The sequence below is a fragment of the Clupea harengus genome, chromosome 10 (genome assembly GCF_900700415.2).
Source record: "Clupea harengus chromosome 10, Ch_v2.0.2, whole genome shotgun sequence".
Lineage (NCBI taxonomy): Eukaryota > Metazoa > Chordata > Actinopteri > Clupeiformes > Clupeidae > Clupea > Clupea harengus.
The window spans coordinates 24,461,043-24,478,588 of NC_045161.1; the positions used below are offsets into that span (position 1 = coordinate 24,461,043).

A 17,546-nucleotide genomic window follows, 5' to 3' on the forward strand; every position below is an offset into this window, starting at 1 on the left:
GTGTGAGAAGTGTATTTTTGGCAGAGTGCGTCTTGGTTAATTTATCTCTTTGAGCAAGACTTAAGTCAGTGGCCTATTTAGTGCTCCAGCCTGCTTCCTGAGGTGCAGGGGAGGCAAAGCTGCTATTTGGACCAGGGGAGATTTCACAGCTGAGCCGAGAAACTTTATCATCCTGTCTCCAACGCCAAGCATTTCCTTGGCAACAGGAAGACCCCGCATTCAGGCTCACAGGCAAGTTCATGACAGTCCAATCAGGAACAAAGAGTAACAAGCCCCCCCACCCACCCCTCTACACAGAGGCACATTGAGAATCAATATTCATGGCCTCTGCAGTACCACCAGTGGTAGATGGTGATTAAGGGGGTGGGGGGGTGGAGGGGGGGGGGGGGCAATGAAATGCCATGCACCAGATTAATTACTCTCATTTGTTTTGTGGTCAGCTCGAGTAAACAATGGTGTCTATTCAGTTGATGTGCCCCCCCCCCCCCCCCCACACACACCAGTGTTCTGTCCTATCCCGGATTTTGTATAGAGGGGATATCTTCATAATTCCTTCCCTAATTCAGTAGCAGACAAAGCCTTGTGCTAATATAGTGTTTGTATTTAGACTCATTTAGAATTAGTTCTGTGAGAGACCTTTCCCTATTCCTATCAACATCAAGTATAATATGCTGCTTGCCACTAGTGACTTTCACTGTCGCAGTCAAAGGCATTACCCCATGCAGTCATTGGCCTACATCTGTACATCCTCAGGGGACTCTAAAGCAATGTCGTGAGGTCTCAGGTGTCGCACAGGTGTGTAGGGAACACAGAAAACCAATCTGCAGCCTCAGTCAGACATAAACCAATAAAAGAGAACTGTCTTGGGTACTTACCCTTTCATTCCCCTCCTGCTTGGCTCCCTGTTTCTCCAAAAAGCGATGTAGTTCTCAAACAGAGCTGTCCCAGGTCTCTGTCAAGTGTGTTCTGGAGAGAACAATATATCTGTTAGGCTTCAGCGTAGAGGGTATGGCGCAGTAGCCCTCCCGAGGCTGCCGAGGGGTTCTGTTTAGTTTCTCATGGCTTGCACACACACACACACACACACACACACACACACACACACACACAGACACACACCTTGCCTTCACCACTGGCCATGTGGAGGTCCGGTTGTTGATGGTGTGCTTCAGTGGGAAAGGGTGTTTTAGAGCAGGGAATGTTTAGAAAAGGGGGGAAAAAACAGGAAAATGTTTGTAAAAGTCCAAAATGTATGTATGCTAAACAGAACATATTAGCATGTAATGTGCCAGACTCTAATGTTCTAAAATGTAATAACTAACGCAAACGTATTTATATGTAATTTCACAACATTGTGCTCTGGCACTCTGTTGCACTGTATTCTGGATTGTATTACATTGTAATATCAGCCATGTAGTGTAGCGTGGCCCCGATGGTTTAAGGCAACATGTCTATGGATCTGTGTTACATCGCTGTAGGTTTTCAGGAGGGTTTCAAATCACACACTCATGATCAATCTAAAGCAAAGGGAAGGATATCTCAAAAGGCATTGTGCAACATCCTTGGTGCAAAAGAGATGCAGTTGATGAAATGTTTTAATTTCACTACAAAGTCGGAAACTAGTTCTGTAATAACTGTGAGCTTGAACCTTTAGATATTTCAAAACTTAAAACTGGTTTCCCAGCCAATTTTTATTTTTATTTTAAGGTCCTCAATTTTGGGAACACTCACACATATTTGTCTTTCTGTCTCTCTCTCTCTCCCTTTATCTATCTCTGTCTTTCCTAATATTCTGCAGTGATTCAGATAGGTGCACAAGCACACAGACACACACACTCACACATAATCACACACACACACACACACACACACACACACACACACACACAGACACACACACACACACTCACACATAATCACATACATAAATGATACATATCAGTGATATTATTACCCATTCGGAATCTGAATAAAACTTGTAAGATTCATTTCTGGCCCAAGTAATTGTTCTATAACTGTCCGTAATGTCATTTTGAACATCTACTGAGTCATTACAGATCAGACATATTATGCTTTAACTGTCTATAATGTAATTGGGTATTATATATCAGGCAGCAACCACGACAGGCTCAGAGTGCAATAACGGCTCATAATGTGATCAGTTATTACATTTTCAGCCTTATTACACAGTGGGCCTTTACGAAACCCTGTGATGGAGTGGTCAGGGGAAGAGTAACTCATGGAGCTGTTCTCCTCCTGTTCTCCTCCTGTTTGCAGAAGAGTAACTCATGGCGCTGTGTTCTCCTCCTGTTCTCCTGTTTGCAGAAGAGTAACTCATGGCGCTGTGTTCTCCTCCTGTTCTCCTGTTTGCAGAAGAGTAACTCATTGTGCTGTTCTCCTCCTCTCTGTTTGCAGAAGAGTAACTCATGGCGCTGTTCTCCTCCTCTCTGTTTGCAGGCTCACCATCAATGCCGAATGCCAGCTTCAGCTGCACAACTTTCCCATGGATGCCCATTCCTGCCCACTCATCTTCTCCAGCTGTGAGTTCTACCAGAACCCTTTCATCATTTCTGCTGCACTCTCTACAACAAATACACAAATATGTCAAAAATATCAAAGATTCATTCATCATGGTGTCTGCTGGATAAGCAGTCTTTGGCTTATGGAGTTGCTATAGCTGGGAGGATCCTAGAGCCTATTACCATAAACATAATATGTCACTGAGTTTTCCTCTGCTTCTTTGTGTGAGAGGAGAAATGGGAGGGGATGGCATATTTTTTTTATCTTGTATTTCACCAAAACACTGTTGTTCCCAGTGTTTTACGAATATTTTTTTAAGATGAAGTATTTAAACAATGCCTTGGTGAGGATCAAAGAAAGGACATGTTAAAAATAATATCAAACACTCATATTACACCTGTTTTTGTTCTTAGCAAGTATGACACATGCCATAGTTGTCTTGGATAAAAAAGAATTAGTACACCTTTGTGAACAGGTTTTCTTGTATGAGTTGGGTCTGTGTATGGTATTCAGTTTAAGAGTGACTAATCTGATCAGATTCTGTCCAAACAACAAAACTTAAATCCAGATACTTGGAAAATAAGTAAGTATATGTTTGACCTTTGACCTTTGACCGGCTCGTCTGCAGGAGCAGGAAATGCAAAACATGCCCTGATTGGTCCTGAATTCTGAGTGGTTACAATGCTAGATTTTGTACTTTACTCTGTGGGTCTGAATTCTGAGCTTTTAACTGTTTTAACTGTCCATTCAGATGTATATTGTAGTCTTATCTATAATGTATTGTTAGGAAGATATGATATGATGTTTTTTCAGGAGATGGAGGTTCAAATTGAAAAACCATGTCAATCTTTTTAAAATTTAGAGGAGGTGGTGGATTGTTGCTAATCAAATTACCTTTTACACACTGGCTTTATGCTAACTTTTATTACAATCTATACAGTCTAGTAGCATAAAGTATAAAGTGAAAGTTCTTCTGTAATTACAACATTTGCACCATAGGCAAGTACAGCACGTGCTGTAATACAGCTAGCAAGGACAGCTCCATACCAAAGTTAGCTGAAAGCATAGAAATAGGCTAAGCTCATCGGCAAGCAGCCAAGGAAACACTGTAGGTCAATCATTAAGCCATCTTACCAGCTTCCGTTGGAACAGCTGCATTCCCTCAGCTTCCTTACCTCTTCTGAAGCTGGTCAAATAACAAGCAATCATTTACCAGCAACTTGTCCAATAGCCATTGCCTTTAATTAAGTGATTTATAAACAGCTGAGGGGAATTAACAGGATGCGGAATGCAGCAAATGCAATGAAGTTCTCATCCATCACAGTAAATTCAAATCCAATTTACATTTAAGCCTGGCAAAGCAACCAATAGCACGTTTAACAGACTGGTGGAAAGGGTGCATTGGAATTCTGTTCTAGCTCGCCCCCCGAAATAAAACATACAGCCAAGATGCGGTAACGGGGCAGGTGGCAGAAAATCAGTCATTTGAGCTCCAGGCTTTAGTTAATTTCAGTGCACGTTAGTAGGCTCCGGTGACCAGCCAGTTAAAAGCCTCTCACAAAAAAAAAAAAAAAAAACACAAAATGCAGTGTGGATTGTGTCATACAAATTCTCTTTATGAGGACATTGTGCCTGGGAAAAAAAATGACATGCCAGAGTGCTGCAATGTAAATCTCATGCACAACAAGAGAAATGGAGGAAAGAAAATCACCCCCTTTAGAGCTGTTACACCCACATTCAAGCAATGTGCTCTGCAGCTAATGTAGTGTGGAGTATCTTTTGGGATAAAGCCATTTGTAACCTGCTTGTAAGCAGACGGCCAATAGCACGATGGAAAAGAGACAGAAGTGAAGAAAATGAAATTCTGGACGAGAAAACAAACATTCCAATAAAGAATGTATCAACAATAGTTTAATGTGGAAGAGATCATCATCATCACTGTCATCATCTTTCGTCATGGGTGCTTGTCAAATTTGCAACAGAGGCATTCTCAGACCTAGACAAAGGGCACCTGTTATTTCTTGTATTAGTGCAAGAAGCAAGAGGACATATGATTGAAAATGAAAAGAGGTCATTTCTTTAAGATGTGTTCCCATACTCACATAGCTCTGTGAGTCTGTAAGGCCACTTGAGGTAGATCTATCTGTAATTAAAGAGGCAGCACCACTCTATATTGTGAGGTGAGATACTGAGTCACTTCAGCTTTATTACTATGAGGAGTGATATTCTCAATCAGTTTGTCTCTATGTAAACATATACACTTTCTCTGGCACTAGGCAGTGCTCGGATTGCTTATCCTGCTTGTAAGAATGAAGCCTGCCTGGCTCCTTTAAATATGTGTCTAAAGTGAGAGCTAGATGCTATTTTAACAGTGAAAGGAGCGCTGAAGTCTTCAATACAAGGCTAATATGCTAAAATGGTTACCTTGATCCTGCCCTGAGTCTCTGAGGCGTATTCCTCAATCACTAGCTCACCAGTGAATAAAAAAGAGAACCTTCTAGTAAAAGTCTGGTCCGTGACTGTCCCTGTTCGGGGGCAGTAGGAGGAGGGATGTTTTTGTGCCTGTGAACATTCGGTTTGTGCTATTTGCGGGGTTCGACACTGGACTTTTGAAAGAGAACAAGGGTTTCTGAGAACTCTTCAATATATGCTTTCAGTTTTGAATGGTTTGGGGCAATCAAAATCATTTGAGTGAAAACAAAACTGCACTTTGATTGACTGACCACTCTGCATCGCCGTTATTTCATCACTGAGGGCAAATCCATCAGAGTATTGAGTATTGATCTCACCCTGTGGTTTATGCCAAATTTTTCATGGCATTTCCATAGACTAAAAAAGGGCATCACGGACATCACCATGACTGCATGGCCAAAAATAGACATATTTTAGTACCACATAATAGCAGTAGTGTTTCCTTTATCTAGTTAGTACATAAAACTGGAAAATGTGAACATCTTACCAGGCACTGTTTGGTGAGACTTTGTTCTCAATAGTTTTCTATCATGATCCCATGAGGCATGTGTGGCACAAAGGAGGAAGGTGTTGAAGCCAGAAATGTTTAATTTCGCCTTAGAAAGATTTCTGAAAAAAAACAATTGCTTTTATTTGGAAATTATGTATAGCTGATTGTAGAGCTCTGCAGTGCTACCTTTACCGTTCAAGTAAAAATGAATCACTTTTTCATCAACTGACAATGATAAAGCTGATTCGATGTTGTAATAACAGTGAACCATGCCAGTTTTTCCCCTGCTGATGTGTTTTTCTAGATAGACTCACTGTGCTGTTGTTGTGCTTCATAAGAAATGAATCAAAACTGCGGTGTTATAGACCTTTATATAATATAAGACTATCAACTCACAATGCATGGATACTTGGTATCATGGTTACTTGATCACATGAGGTATAGACACACTGTCTAATCTTGTCAATAGGCATTCTATCTGGGTTCCTACTCTTTCACTGTCAATCTGTCTCACTGTCAGTATCCCTGAACACAAATTACTTTTCTCTCTCCGTGCACTTTTAAGCTCTGTGTTCACTGCCATTAGCACTGTGCCCACGACACACAGCACATCCATAGCCACAGCAGAGACTGGTAGCCATCACATGGAGATCAGGATCAGCTTCCACTTCCCTGCCTCACTCACTCTCTCTCTCTCTCTCTCTCTCTCTCTCTCTCTCTCTCTTTCTCTTTCTCTCTCTCTCTCTCTCTCTCTTTCTGCTCATCTATGAGTTGGTTAGCATCCAAAGAGAAAGTATTGCCCTCAGTGTGACGTCACCCTCCCCCACAGCCGACACCCCCCCCCCCCCCCCCCACACACACACACACACACACACACACACACACACACCCCCCATCCACAGGTACACGGGCCTTGGCCTTTTCCAAAGGGTGGTGAGAAACATTTGACACTCCTTTGTGCACGTAGACACCAACTGTAACACATCTCCAATTTCCAAGGTGTTGACCCGACATAATTTGCTTTTAGCACGGCGGACCGGCGCAGGCTGACTCACACCTTTCACAACATTTCCAGACCAAGTAAATGCCACTGACAGTGCAGCCCGGTTCACAGTCTTAATCAGCCCTGCCGTGAAGGCTCACAGAATAGAGTGTTTTGAAAGGGCGCTTTTCAGTTTGCAGAAAAATGTATTATTTGTCTTGATTAGAAAAAATGAATCATGAAAAATGTAATAATTAAGTATCTTAATGAACACCCATATGCATGGGTATTACATTGCATTCTAAGACTGAAATTAGTGTTCAAGTGTTATAGCAATCTTTGTGATGATGGCTTTATGTTGTTTCAGAATAACTGGACTCATAGATTTAAGTCTGAGAGTTTATTAACATACACCAACAATATCTCTCAACATAATTCTTGACGTCTCATTTAAAATGGCATCGTTGCCCACTTTATATGTAAAAGTACATGGTGGCCAGACAATACCGGATATGAAGTATGAGGCAAACACCTTTATAAAGATGGCCACACGGACACGCGTATGATGCTATCTGGCAGTCTTTGCAGTTTAACTCAAAAGAATCAGACGCTGAGAAGCTTTCTGTTGTTTGGTTTTGCCAACAGGAAGTCAAATCCCATCTCAGTGTCAAAAGATTCCACCTGACATCGTTCAAAGTTCTGTCACAAATTCAGTGCAACATGCCACACTACAGCATGTCTCTGCCTTGCACCCCCCCAGAGAGAGGCACTGATGCACACTGAGGTCTGGTTACCCCCCAGAGAGAGGCACTGATGAACACTGGGGTCTGGTTACCTCAGATGGGTGAGACCCCTGGGTGTCACAATCACTCTCATGCTCTTCCCCACGGTGTGCTTGACCATTTTAAGATTTACTGGGTTTTCTCTCTCTCTCTCACTGCTTGGTACAGACAGATAGCAAATCACACACACACACACACACACACACTCTCTCTCTCTGACTCTCTCTCTCTCTCTCTCAGACGCATGCTGACACACACACACACACACACACACACACACACACACACACACACACACAGATAGACAGCAGATGCCCTGCCAGGTTTCCGAATTTCTCATTTCTCAAATTCTCCCACACAGCTCGAAACACCCGATGTCTCCCTGAACCCACATTCTCTATTTTAAAAGCTGAAAATCCAAGTTAGATATGAGGCTTCATATTTCTGGCTTTGTGATTGACAGGAGCTTATGTGGCATGGAGTACAGGGGGTTCTTTGGCTATGTGTGTGTGTGTGTGTGTGTGTGTGTGTGTGTGTGTGTGTGTGTGTGTGTGGGAGAGAGAGAGCGAGAGATCCATCTGCTACCTCCATGGCGTCGGCTCAGAGAATCGTTTTGACCCCACTCAGAGGAGAAGCGTGAGCTGGGTGTCGGGGTGGACGACATTAACATCCCCATCGAAGCTGCTCGTCCCCCGCCGTGGGGCACCCGTGAACGCTCTCCACACCCGACCTCCACTCTCAGGTGGCCACGTGCTGAATAATTCCCCCCCCTCAATGCGTCATGAATCGCGCGGTCACGTGTCCGACGCTGTTAATGGCGCGCCCTCTGGCTCCAGATTATTGCCTCTAATTAGGTTCCAGCGTGAGGAGACACCCATTCAAGGCAATCAGCACCTTCTGACAAAGATGGATGTCAGCCCAGTTCACTGGGAGAAACTGTTACCACAAGTTGTCAGAGGGCCCAGAAATGTCTTTTTTTCTGTCAGCATTCATTAGAGGGTTATTTCCCTTCTTTGCCGTGCATATTGTTTATGCCATATGTCACACACCGGGCATTGTCTTTATGCAGAGGGGCTAGTGCATGTACGCGTGCACATGGGTGCATAGGCTGCAAGCCTGATGGACTTAACGTTGTGTCTCAAGGCCATAGTACTATGCCTATTGTCAGCCACATTGTGGAATGCCTTTCGTAACTGTTGTGATTTCATGTTGTTTTTCACATGGACGAGAAAGGGGTTCTCAGGGAAGGTCACGTTCGAAAGGATATGACGCTCTGCCTTTTTGTTGTAATATCAATAGAATAAATTCAAAGTAATAGTAGTTAAGAAAAATCAACAACAAAGACGAAAGATCATTTTGAGGCCTTTCAAGGGGAGAAGGTGCTGATTGCCAGCTCTGTGATGAAGATGACAACATAATTAATAATTTGATGATTTGTCGGTAAAAGACAGGATTAAGCAGATGTGGTGTTTTTTTGAGTCTGTGAAAACAAGATACCCGCCGACGCAAATGCAAACATTTGAAGGGGTGTGAAAAGTGAAAACTATAAATACAGCTGTCTTGAACAGTCATTCACGCCTCAGAAGACGTTTGCGTTTACGCTGTGTTGCAAGCTCACATTAAATTAAGGTTGCTGTGGCAAGATGCCTTTGCCTTTCACCTTATGGCCATTTCCTCTGGCTAATTCCTAACGCTAATCTGCGTTATTACTTTGCAGACAGCAAGACTAATGAGATGGATTAATGGTTTCACCATCTCTCAGTTCTACTCTTATGTGCATGACATTGTTGTATCTAGTGTTTGGAAGTGGTCTTTGTCGTATCTCACCCAATTTCCATGTCAATTATCATAGATGTGGAAATCGCTTTCACTTGTTGGCTGGCTTGCTGTCACTCCGAGGACATGGAGGCTTTTGGGCCAAATAAAAAATGGAAAATGACTAATTTCAGACCTCCGCCGAGTGCCAATATAATGTTTGGAGCTCTTGCATGCTCTTCAGTTAATGTCTGCAGTGGTTTGTTACTGGGAATATGATTTTATGATGAATTTATAAGTGCCAGTCCAGCATTATTACAACTGTCAGAGTGATTTTATTAGAAATCAGTTGAACCATATGCATATGGTTTTCCTTCATTCGGCTGACATTTTGTCTGGATTGCTTTAGAAAACTTGACTTCTAATTTATATTATAGATGTTGCAATCCAGAATCCTTTCCATGACTTGTTGTATTGTACTTGAGACGTGTGCAAAGTGTTCAGTGCATTGTGGTGCCTCGGTGCATCCCCTTGAGTGGGCTATGTTTCAGCTTAAGTCACAGCCTCCGCTTTAGTTTAATGGCGCCTTCCAGTTCATTCTCCAGTCATCCATTGCACTCCATTGAAAACGGCTAGCTTTTAATGGACTGATACCTGTCGACCGTGCATGTGTGTGTGTGTGTGTGTGTGTGTGTGTAGGTGTGAGCTTCTTCCTCAGCTCTGGCCTGGATTGATGTTCTCACGGATGTGTATCTGCTGCAGCACTACCACTGGAGTTGTCCTCATTACTGGAGTGCGGAGGCGGTGGTTTGGCAGGCGTCGGCTACAAATGCGTGACTAAACAATTTCTCCAGTTGGCTTTTGTGTGCAAGGAGCTGGAGTGTGTTTCATGATGCCGTGTGTCACTTCAGAAGGGTGCCGCTCGGAATAACTTGCCATCTTAAATTTAATGTTTGCAGCAGCATCAGTCAGAAGAGACACAATCGAAAAATAAGTCCATAACGGGCCTAGACCACAACTGATCAGAACACTTTCAGCAAAAATGTATCTCTTACTGTTCTCCCACAAATCTACTTATTTAGTCATCGACTTATGATTCCTTTATTTTTCCTTTGCTTATTTATCTGCATTTTTTTTATTTACAACTGATATGCTCTAAACTCCAGGTTATTCATACAACATTGTAAGTAGCTAAATTATTCCCAGAAACATTGTGGCGATGTACAGCCTTGAGCCATGTTGGCCCATTGAATTTAATATTACAGAAGCCCAGGGGTGGAGCGACCGCTCTTTATTTTAATCTCGCCCACTCTACTGTAGATCCAGGTATATGTATGTGAGGGTTTTTTGTTCCACAGCTGTGCTTCAGAGATAAAAGACTTTCTGAGGGGTGGGGGGGTCACTGCAGGTCTTAATAGCTAAACAACACTAAGCTCTAGCCGCAGACAGATAGACAGACAGCAGCCCCTCTCCTCCTCTCCCATCTCCTCTCCTCCCCTCTCCTCCTCTCACATCTCCTCTCCTTCCCTCTCCTCCCCTCTCCTCCTCTCACATCTCCTCTCCTCTCCTCTCCTCTCCTCCCCTCTCCTTTCCTCTCCTCTCACATCTCCTCTCCTCTCCTCTCCTCCTCTCACATCTCCTCTCCTCTCCTCCTCTCACATCTCCTCTCCTCCCCTCTCCCATCTCCTCTCCTCTCCTTCCTCCCCTCTCCTCCTCTCACATCTCCTCTCCTCCTCTCACATCTCCTCTCTTTCTCTCTCCTAGCCTCTCCTCTCCTCCCCTCTCCTCCCCTCTCCTCCTCTCACATCTCCTCTCCTGCCCTCTCCTCTCCTCTCCTCTCCTCTCCTCTCCTCCTCTCACATCTCCTCTCCTCCCCTCTCCTCTCCTCTCCTCTCCTCCCCTCTCCTCCCTCTCCTCTCCTCCCCTCTCCTCCCCTCTCCTCCTCTCACATGTCCTCTCCTTCCCTCTTCTCTCCTCCCCTCTTTTTTTCTCTACTCTACTCCCCTCTTCTCTCCTCCACTCTCCTCTCTACTCCTTTCCTCCCTTCTTTTTTTCTCTACTCTACTCCCCTCTTCTCTCCTCCACTCTCCTCTCTACTCCTTTCCTCCCTTCTTTTTTTCTCTACTCTACTCCCATCTTCTCTCCTCCACTCTCCTCTCTACTCCTTTCCTCCCTTCTTTTTTTCTCTACTCTACTCCCATCTTCTCTCCTCCTCTCACATCTCCTCTCCTTCCCTCTCCTCTCCCCTCTTTTTTTCTCTACTCTACTCCCATCTTCTCTCCTGCACTCTCCTCTCTACTCCTTTCCTCCCTTCTTTTTTTCTCTACTCTACTCCCATCTTCTCTCCTGCACTCTCCTCTCTACTCCTTTCCTCCCTTCTTTTTTTCTCTACTCTACTCCCATCTTCTCTCCTGCACTCTCCTCTCTACTCCTTTCCTCCCTTCTTTTTTTCTCTACTCTACTCCCATCTTCTCTCCTCTCCTTCCCTCTCCTCTCCTCCCCTCTTCCTTTCTTTCCTCCTCTCCCATCTCCTCTCCTCCACTCTCCTCTCCTCTCTTCTCCCATCTCTTCTCCTCCACTCTCCTCTCGTCTCTTCTCCCTTCACCTGTCCTCTCCTCTCTTTTTCACGTGTCCAGCCGACTCCATCCCACCTGACCCCTCTTGAGCAGAAAGATTAATGTAACCCTAATCTACAATCGATTGTGATTCTTAACGCAATTTCCTCTGTAGCGTTGGAGGTCATTCCAAAGGTCACAAATCTCCCTTACAGTCCATCACCTCAACCCCAGCCACTCCCCTAGCCCCCTCTGACCGGCCCCACCTGCCAGACCAGCTCAGAGGCAGGCCACGGCAGAGTGGGCGAGGGCAGGGACAGGCAAACAGAGATATATGGGTTGCATTTTATCTCCTGTGAATCGATAATGGCCTCTCTGCAAGATGAATTATCAAAATTACAAAGTGATTTTCTGTGATGAGTTTGTGCTCCCTGCGCTGGACTATTAGGGTTTAAATCACGCTGCGGTGCAGGCTGGGGCCCACCCACCCAGGACTCGCGCCCACCCCACGCTCCATCTCAGGTCATCTCTCACCTACCAGGACCACTGCGTGGTGATAGTGGTGGCCTTGTTCCCATGGTGATGGCAGGGTTTTTTATGTGTGTCTCCTGATTAAGTGAAATTTGCTTACCTTCACGGCCATCAAGTCCCAGAGCGCCGGAGGGGGGGTTAAAGAAGCCGAGATAATCAACAGCACGGCTGTAGGAGGGAATCAGGGAGACACAAAAAAAAAAGAGAGAGAGAGGGAGAGAGAGAGAGAGAGAGAGAGAAAGAAGGGCCAGAAAAGAAACAGAGGGAGTGAGTAGCTAGGTTTTTAATTAATTAATTGATTTCATTTAATTTATTATGTTGACACATTTTTGCATGGTTTTATATTATCCAATACTAGTGGAACGATTCAAGGCTCATGTTGCTTTGTTACTGGGTGCATAACAGTGCAGTAAACCTGTTCTTTACAATACAACCAATGATTCATCGTACAGTTACTGGGTACATCGCAGTGCAGTAAACCTGTTCTTTACAATACAACCAATGATTCATCGTACAGATGAGCACATGGGTGTCGTGTGCTGGGGACATAGATGGGACTTTACATGATCCTACCTGTCACTTGCCTATTGCATTTTATGTCTCTGCTATTACATGAGCATAAGCTGAACACAAATCATCCAAATGTCACAGGCTACTGGGATTGTGTAGGGCTTTACAACTGCACAGTTAAAACATATTAAAAACAAATGGCATGTATCTCCAGCGGATACAACGGATCCAGTGTGGGACTGTGTACATGTATATATAAAATCACATATATTGAGCAACACATTCAAAGTAATCTGTGCAAAGCCTTCTTTGCCAAGTGTAACTGCCAGAGAGTTTTTGTGTTTATTATTTTTGATTAACACATTTTCTTGATTATTTTATTTTAAGCATACTGTTGAGGTAATGTACATTTGCCATTATTACTGTCATTATGTAATTACTGAATGCAAGTGTAGGAATTAGAATGTGTTGCACTGGGGAATAGTATTGATGACACACACTTGACCAAGCAGGTGGCAGCCACGGCAGTCCTGTGTAGCATGCTCATACAACATCAGCATCATTAGTGCTCATTGATAGTTAAGAAGTTAAAGTTTAAGGTTTAAAGAAAGCTAAGAAAATGACAACAAGTTTCACCTACTCCCTTTGGTTGTTCGGCCAATGAGGTATGTGTATATGTCATTTCAATTTATATTACGTTTAGCTATATGTTTCATTGTGTAGTGTGTAAATTCATATGTTTTATGTCTTTTTAGTTCTCACGGCAAAGCAAGACCTTATGTATGTTGTACATACAATAAATTGCCTGTCAAAAGAATTCGCAAGTTGTCATTGAACCGGGGGGAGCTATACCAAGTGTATGTCCACAGATTACGCCCAAATATCAACTCCTGCGCACTTCACAACGGTGCCTCTAATTTCTCAATGTTAGCCACCATCAATAAAATACATCAATCAATAAAAGAACCCAACTGCTGCATGTGTTCAACAAGCTGTAACTAGCTTGCTATGCACACTTTGCCAATGACCAACCAAACACAGTAAAACTTAATGATAATAAATCTGACCTTAAATCTTACCTTTATAGGGTCTGCTGTAAGTTATCCACGTATCACATAGTTAAGTCCACTGTTATTTTAGCTATAAAGCATGCTAGACATGATGAACTAATTAGTTAGAGGTTAGCCAGAGTTGCTAGTGTCATAACACGAAATCCAACTGTATTTTTAGCGCAGTAACTTTTTCTTTTATTTAGACCTGGCAAATAGAGTCAAAATTGTAATTGTGTTCCCCCTTATAAACTATGTTAGAGCATTTAAAACCACCTAATGCCAGGAGAACATCACATTTCTGGCATTCAGTAGAAAAGTATGCATTTTAGACGGACGGCTAACATTATGCACTGGAACAAAGGTGATTGCTTCCAACTGGGGGGTCATCAAAGAATAGCTACACTGTAACACTTTACACATGAACTTTACACAAAACATTCATTTTTGTGTGTCGATTTGATTTTCATCTACCAACTGGTGCTAAAGAGCTTTGTTTGAGAGATTTTATGTTTTAGTTGTCAAAAGCAGTGGGTACGAAATTGGTGATTGCAAAAAGTGGTGGTGGTGGGGGGGGGCATGTCCCCAGCATCCCCATATTAGTGACGCCTATGGTTGTGCAAAGTCCTAAACCCCCTCTTGTGCCAATTAAGCAGACTGGGAAACCCCAGCATGCTGAATGTGTGAGTTAATAAATGACCCCTCTGTTTATGCAACAATGAAGCCCTTTAGCTGTTCTGTTTCACGGGCTGTGTTAATAGAGTACCTCGCTTACTGAATTTGTCATCCTGAATTGATTCTGTGAATGTATGACTTGTTGGGCAATTAAGCTGTATTGATCGCACCAATAACACCCTCCGTACTCATGGTGTAGTTCAGTGTCCCATCATAAAAAATTAAATAAAAGAACAGGTAGCACATCTCTAACATCAGCGAAGCTGTTAAATATTTGCCAGTCGTCCAGCAATCACGTAAACTAGCGTCGTTTGTTAGAACACACTCCAGGGACTCTGAGTGCGGGCTGATTGCGCTAAGCTGCTGTGGAGTTTCAATCTGAGTCGCTGGCCTAGAGTAATCTCGCCATAATAGTCTTCCTTGTGCAATGCATTTTGGAGTCATAAAAGAATATAAACGTTGTCCATACTGTGTGTGTGTGTGTGTGTGTGTGTGTGTGTGTGGGTGTGTGTGTGTGTGTGTGTGTGTGTGTGTCAAGGGTGGGACACTCTTTTAGGCAATTGAGTAGTTCTCAAATGCTGCACCAATTCTTAATGATACTCTGTGCATCACCTGGGGCTGTTTATGTAGCGAATTCAACTGAGAGACTGAAAGAACAAAAAAAAACACAGAATGCTAATGCAATTCATCAGAAATATTTGAAAACAATTAGCAATTAAGAGAGAGCTTCTTCCCCCTCAGCTAATGAGTTTGCACTGTTAATTGAACGCCTCTTACCTCAGAAGGCTATTAGGCATAATTATCATTTACTTGTAAGTCAATAGGATTAATGCTTATTTGCAAAGAAATGTAATTATGTTGTAATATTAATGTGCTCAAATCTGGATGTAAATCAAGATGTGACTGTTTTTTTGTAAATCAAGATGTGAACGGCATTTTGTCAGGGGTGATATTTCAATCCTTCAGAACAGAACCAATCAAGTTTTGTTCTGGTTTGTAAAGCATGCCTTACTCTAGTGTTCATGGGACGGGCTTCATTTTGGTACCTTGTTGGGTGAAATGCGATTTACAGAACCATCCACTGTCTAGCATTTGGTTGTCTTACTAGTCCTTGTACCAGTCAGCGTGAGTCCAGCCTGAAGAATAGGTTTGTGGCAAAATGGCCTCCAAACAATACAATTAATTTAATTCTTCCCTGTCTTCCTCTCTCTTCTCAGTTAGATTATCATTAGTCAGGTGTCCCTCCCAAAACACAAATGTCGGTCAGTAATGGGGAAGGTCATCTATCACTGATACTGGTGCTGTGAAGGGGTGACAGACTTGTGGCTTTTTCTAATTGCAGATGGATACCCACGGGATGAGTTGATTTACAAATGGAAGAAGAACTCGATTGAAGCCTCCGACCAGAAGTCCTGGCGACTCTATCAGTTTGACTTCATGGGTTTGCGGAACACGACGGACATCTTGAAAACCACATCAGGTAACCAGTCACCTCCATTTTGTTATGCTAGAATTTTGATTTTGTAATTATTTTTATCAGGCCCCTTGAACGTAATAAAAAAGGATTCTGAAGATACCACCCGAATGCTTGAAGTAATCATCATCTCTTTCAGCTGTCTCATATTTGTGGGTTTTGTCTGATCCTGGCTGTGGAAATGTCAGCTGAGTATTAGCGATGAAGTGGGTATGTCTTGACATTTCCCCAGAGCTTAATAACTACGGATATGGAAATGGTCAAAAGGCTATTTCTCACATGGGGGAAATTTCAGCCCAGTTCCCCCTGATCTCCGGTGGAGAGAGAGAGAGAGAGAGAGAGAGAGAGAGAGAAAAATGACATCTCTTTAATATGTATTGATTGCATGTGTTGCAAGCGACGTCACATGTTAGGAAAGTAATTTTCACAACAGACTAGGTGTGATTAGGAATGAACACACCGTAGGATGGGAACGCAGCACTGTGGAACTCACTGCGTTAAACCAACAAAGTGTGTATGTTATACAACAGGGTGAACCAGCCAGTAGAAGTGTTCTGTACAGGCAGATATGGAAAAGTTGGCATAAGTGCTCACATTAACTCACATGGACATTTTCAATGGCAAGACCATATTTTATTTCATTACACAATAATCAACTATGTAAAAAATGCTCAGAATGTTTTAACATAATTGTTAGCCAACTGCACGACAACTATGTACTAGACCCTAGCCTGACTCTTGCCCTAACCTCAACGCCAGATCTATGCCCATTTGTAATATGTACTGTCTGCCGATGGTAAATTGTTTATAATGTGTATATTCATTGCTAAATCAAACTGAACCCTTTTCGTGAACCACAACATTTTTATAAGAAATCAATATGTTATATGAAGTTGAAAAACTGAAAATGGTCTTCCATTTTATTGATGGGGACAAACCAGAAGAAAATCAGTGTGTGTGTGTGTGTGTGTGTGTGTGTGTGTGTGGGTGTGTGTGTGTGTGTGTCTCAGAGTTCAGACAGGCATTATCTGTGATCTACAGACTAACGGTCAAAGGAATTACCTGACCTTCTATGTCCCTGGTCAAGTCAATCTACTGAGAATGGAACCTAAGGACAAAAACACACGGCCCTATGCAGTCAGGGCTGGTGTGCGATAAGCTTAGTGTTTGTTAGTGCAGATTGTCAAGCAGAGAAAAGCTGTTTTTGAGGCTTCACTCTGACACACAGAAAAGCTTCTCATCAGAAAGCCTCTACCTTAGATGCTTCTGTCATCTCGGATTTTGCGAATAGTCAACAGAGGCGCCGGCAGCGTTTGTCTCAGGCACGAGGTATTCTTAAGCAGACGCTGACGTGATCTTTCAATCTGGCTAACATGTTAGACAAGCACTCGTTTCTCCTTAAAGCCACCGCTTAATGTATTCTTTTGAATACTTTTTTTTTTTTTTTAGAACTCACCTCAATAGCATATGTCTAAATACAACTCAGTTTTTCAGTTTTTTTTAACCATTCTCTGGTACTGCCCTTGAGGTATATAAATCAGGATGCATTTAATTCCCTGACATCTCTCTTTCTCTCTGTACTTATCCAGGCCAGTGCCTTGTGATCAAGTCAGATTTATTTTTTGTTATTCCCGTTGGGTGTCTTGGTTATGTATAGCATGAGACTGTCAGTAAAATTCAGTAATTGGATAGAGACAGATTTGTCATCTTAATAGAATCACACGTGTTTCTTTAGAGAGGGATGGAGTGTC

The 17,546-nt window shown here is 42.9% G+C and overlaps 1 protein-coding gene across 1 annotated transcript in view; it reads left to right on the plus strand.

Moving 5' to 3' along the window:
- LOC105895013 (gamma-aminobutyric acid type A receptor subunit gamma3) overlaps positions 1-17,546 on the plus strand; it is a 104,370-nt gene that overhangs the window by 75,537 nt on the left and 11,287 nt on the right. Inside the window, exons 5-6 of the mRNA XM_031574515.2 lie at positions 2,458-2,540; positions 15,664-15,801. Coding sequence (XP_031430375.1) covers positions 2,458-2,540; positions 15,664-15,801 — 221 coding nt within the window. The remainder of the gene's footprint in view (positions 1-2,457; positions 2,541-15,663; positions 15,802-17,546) is intronic.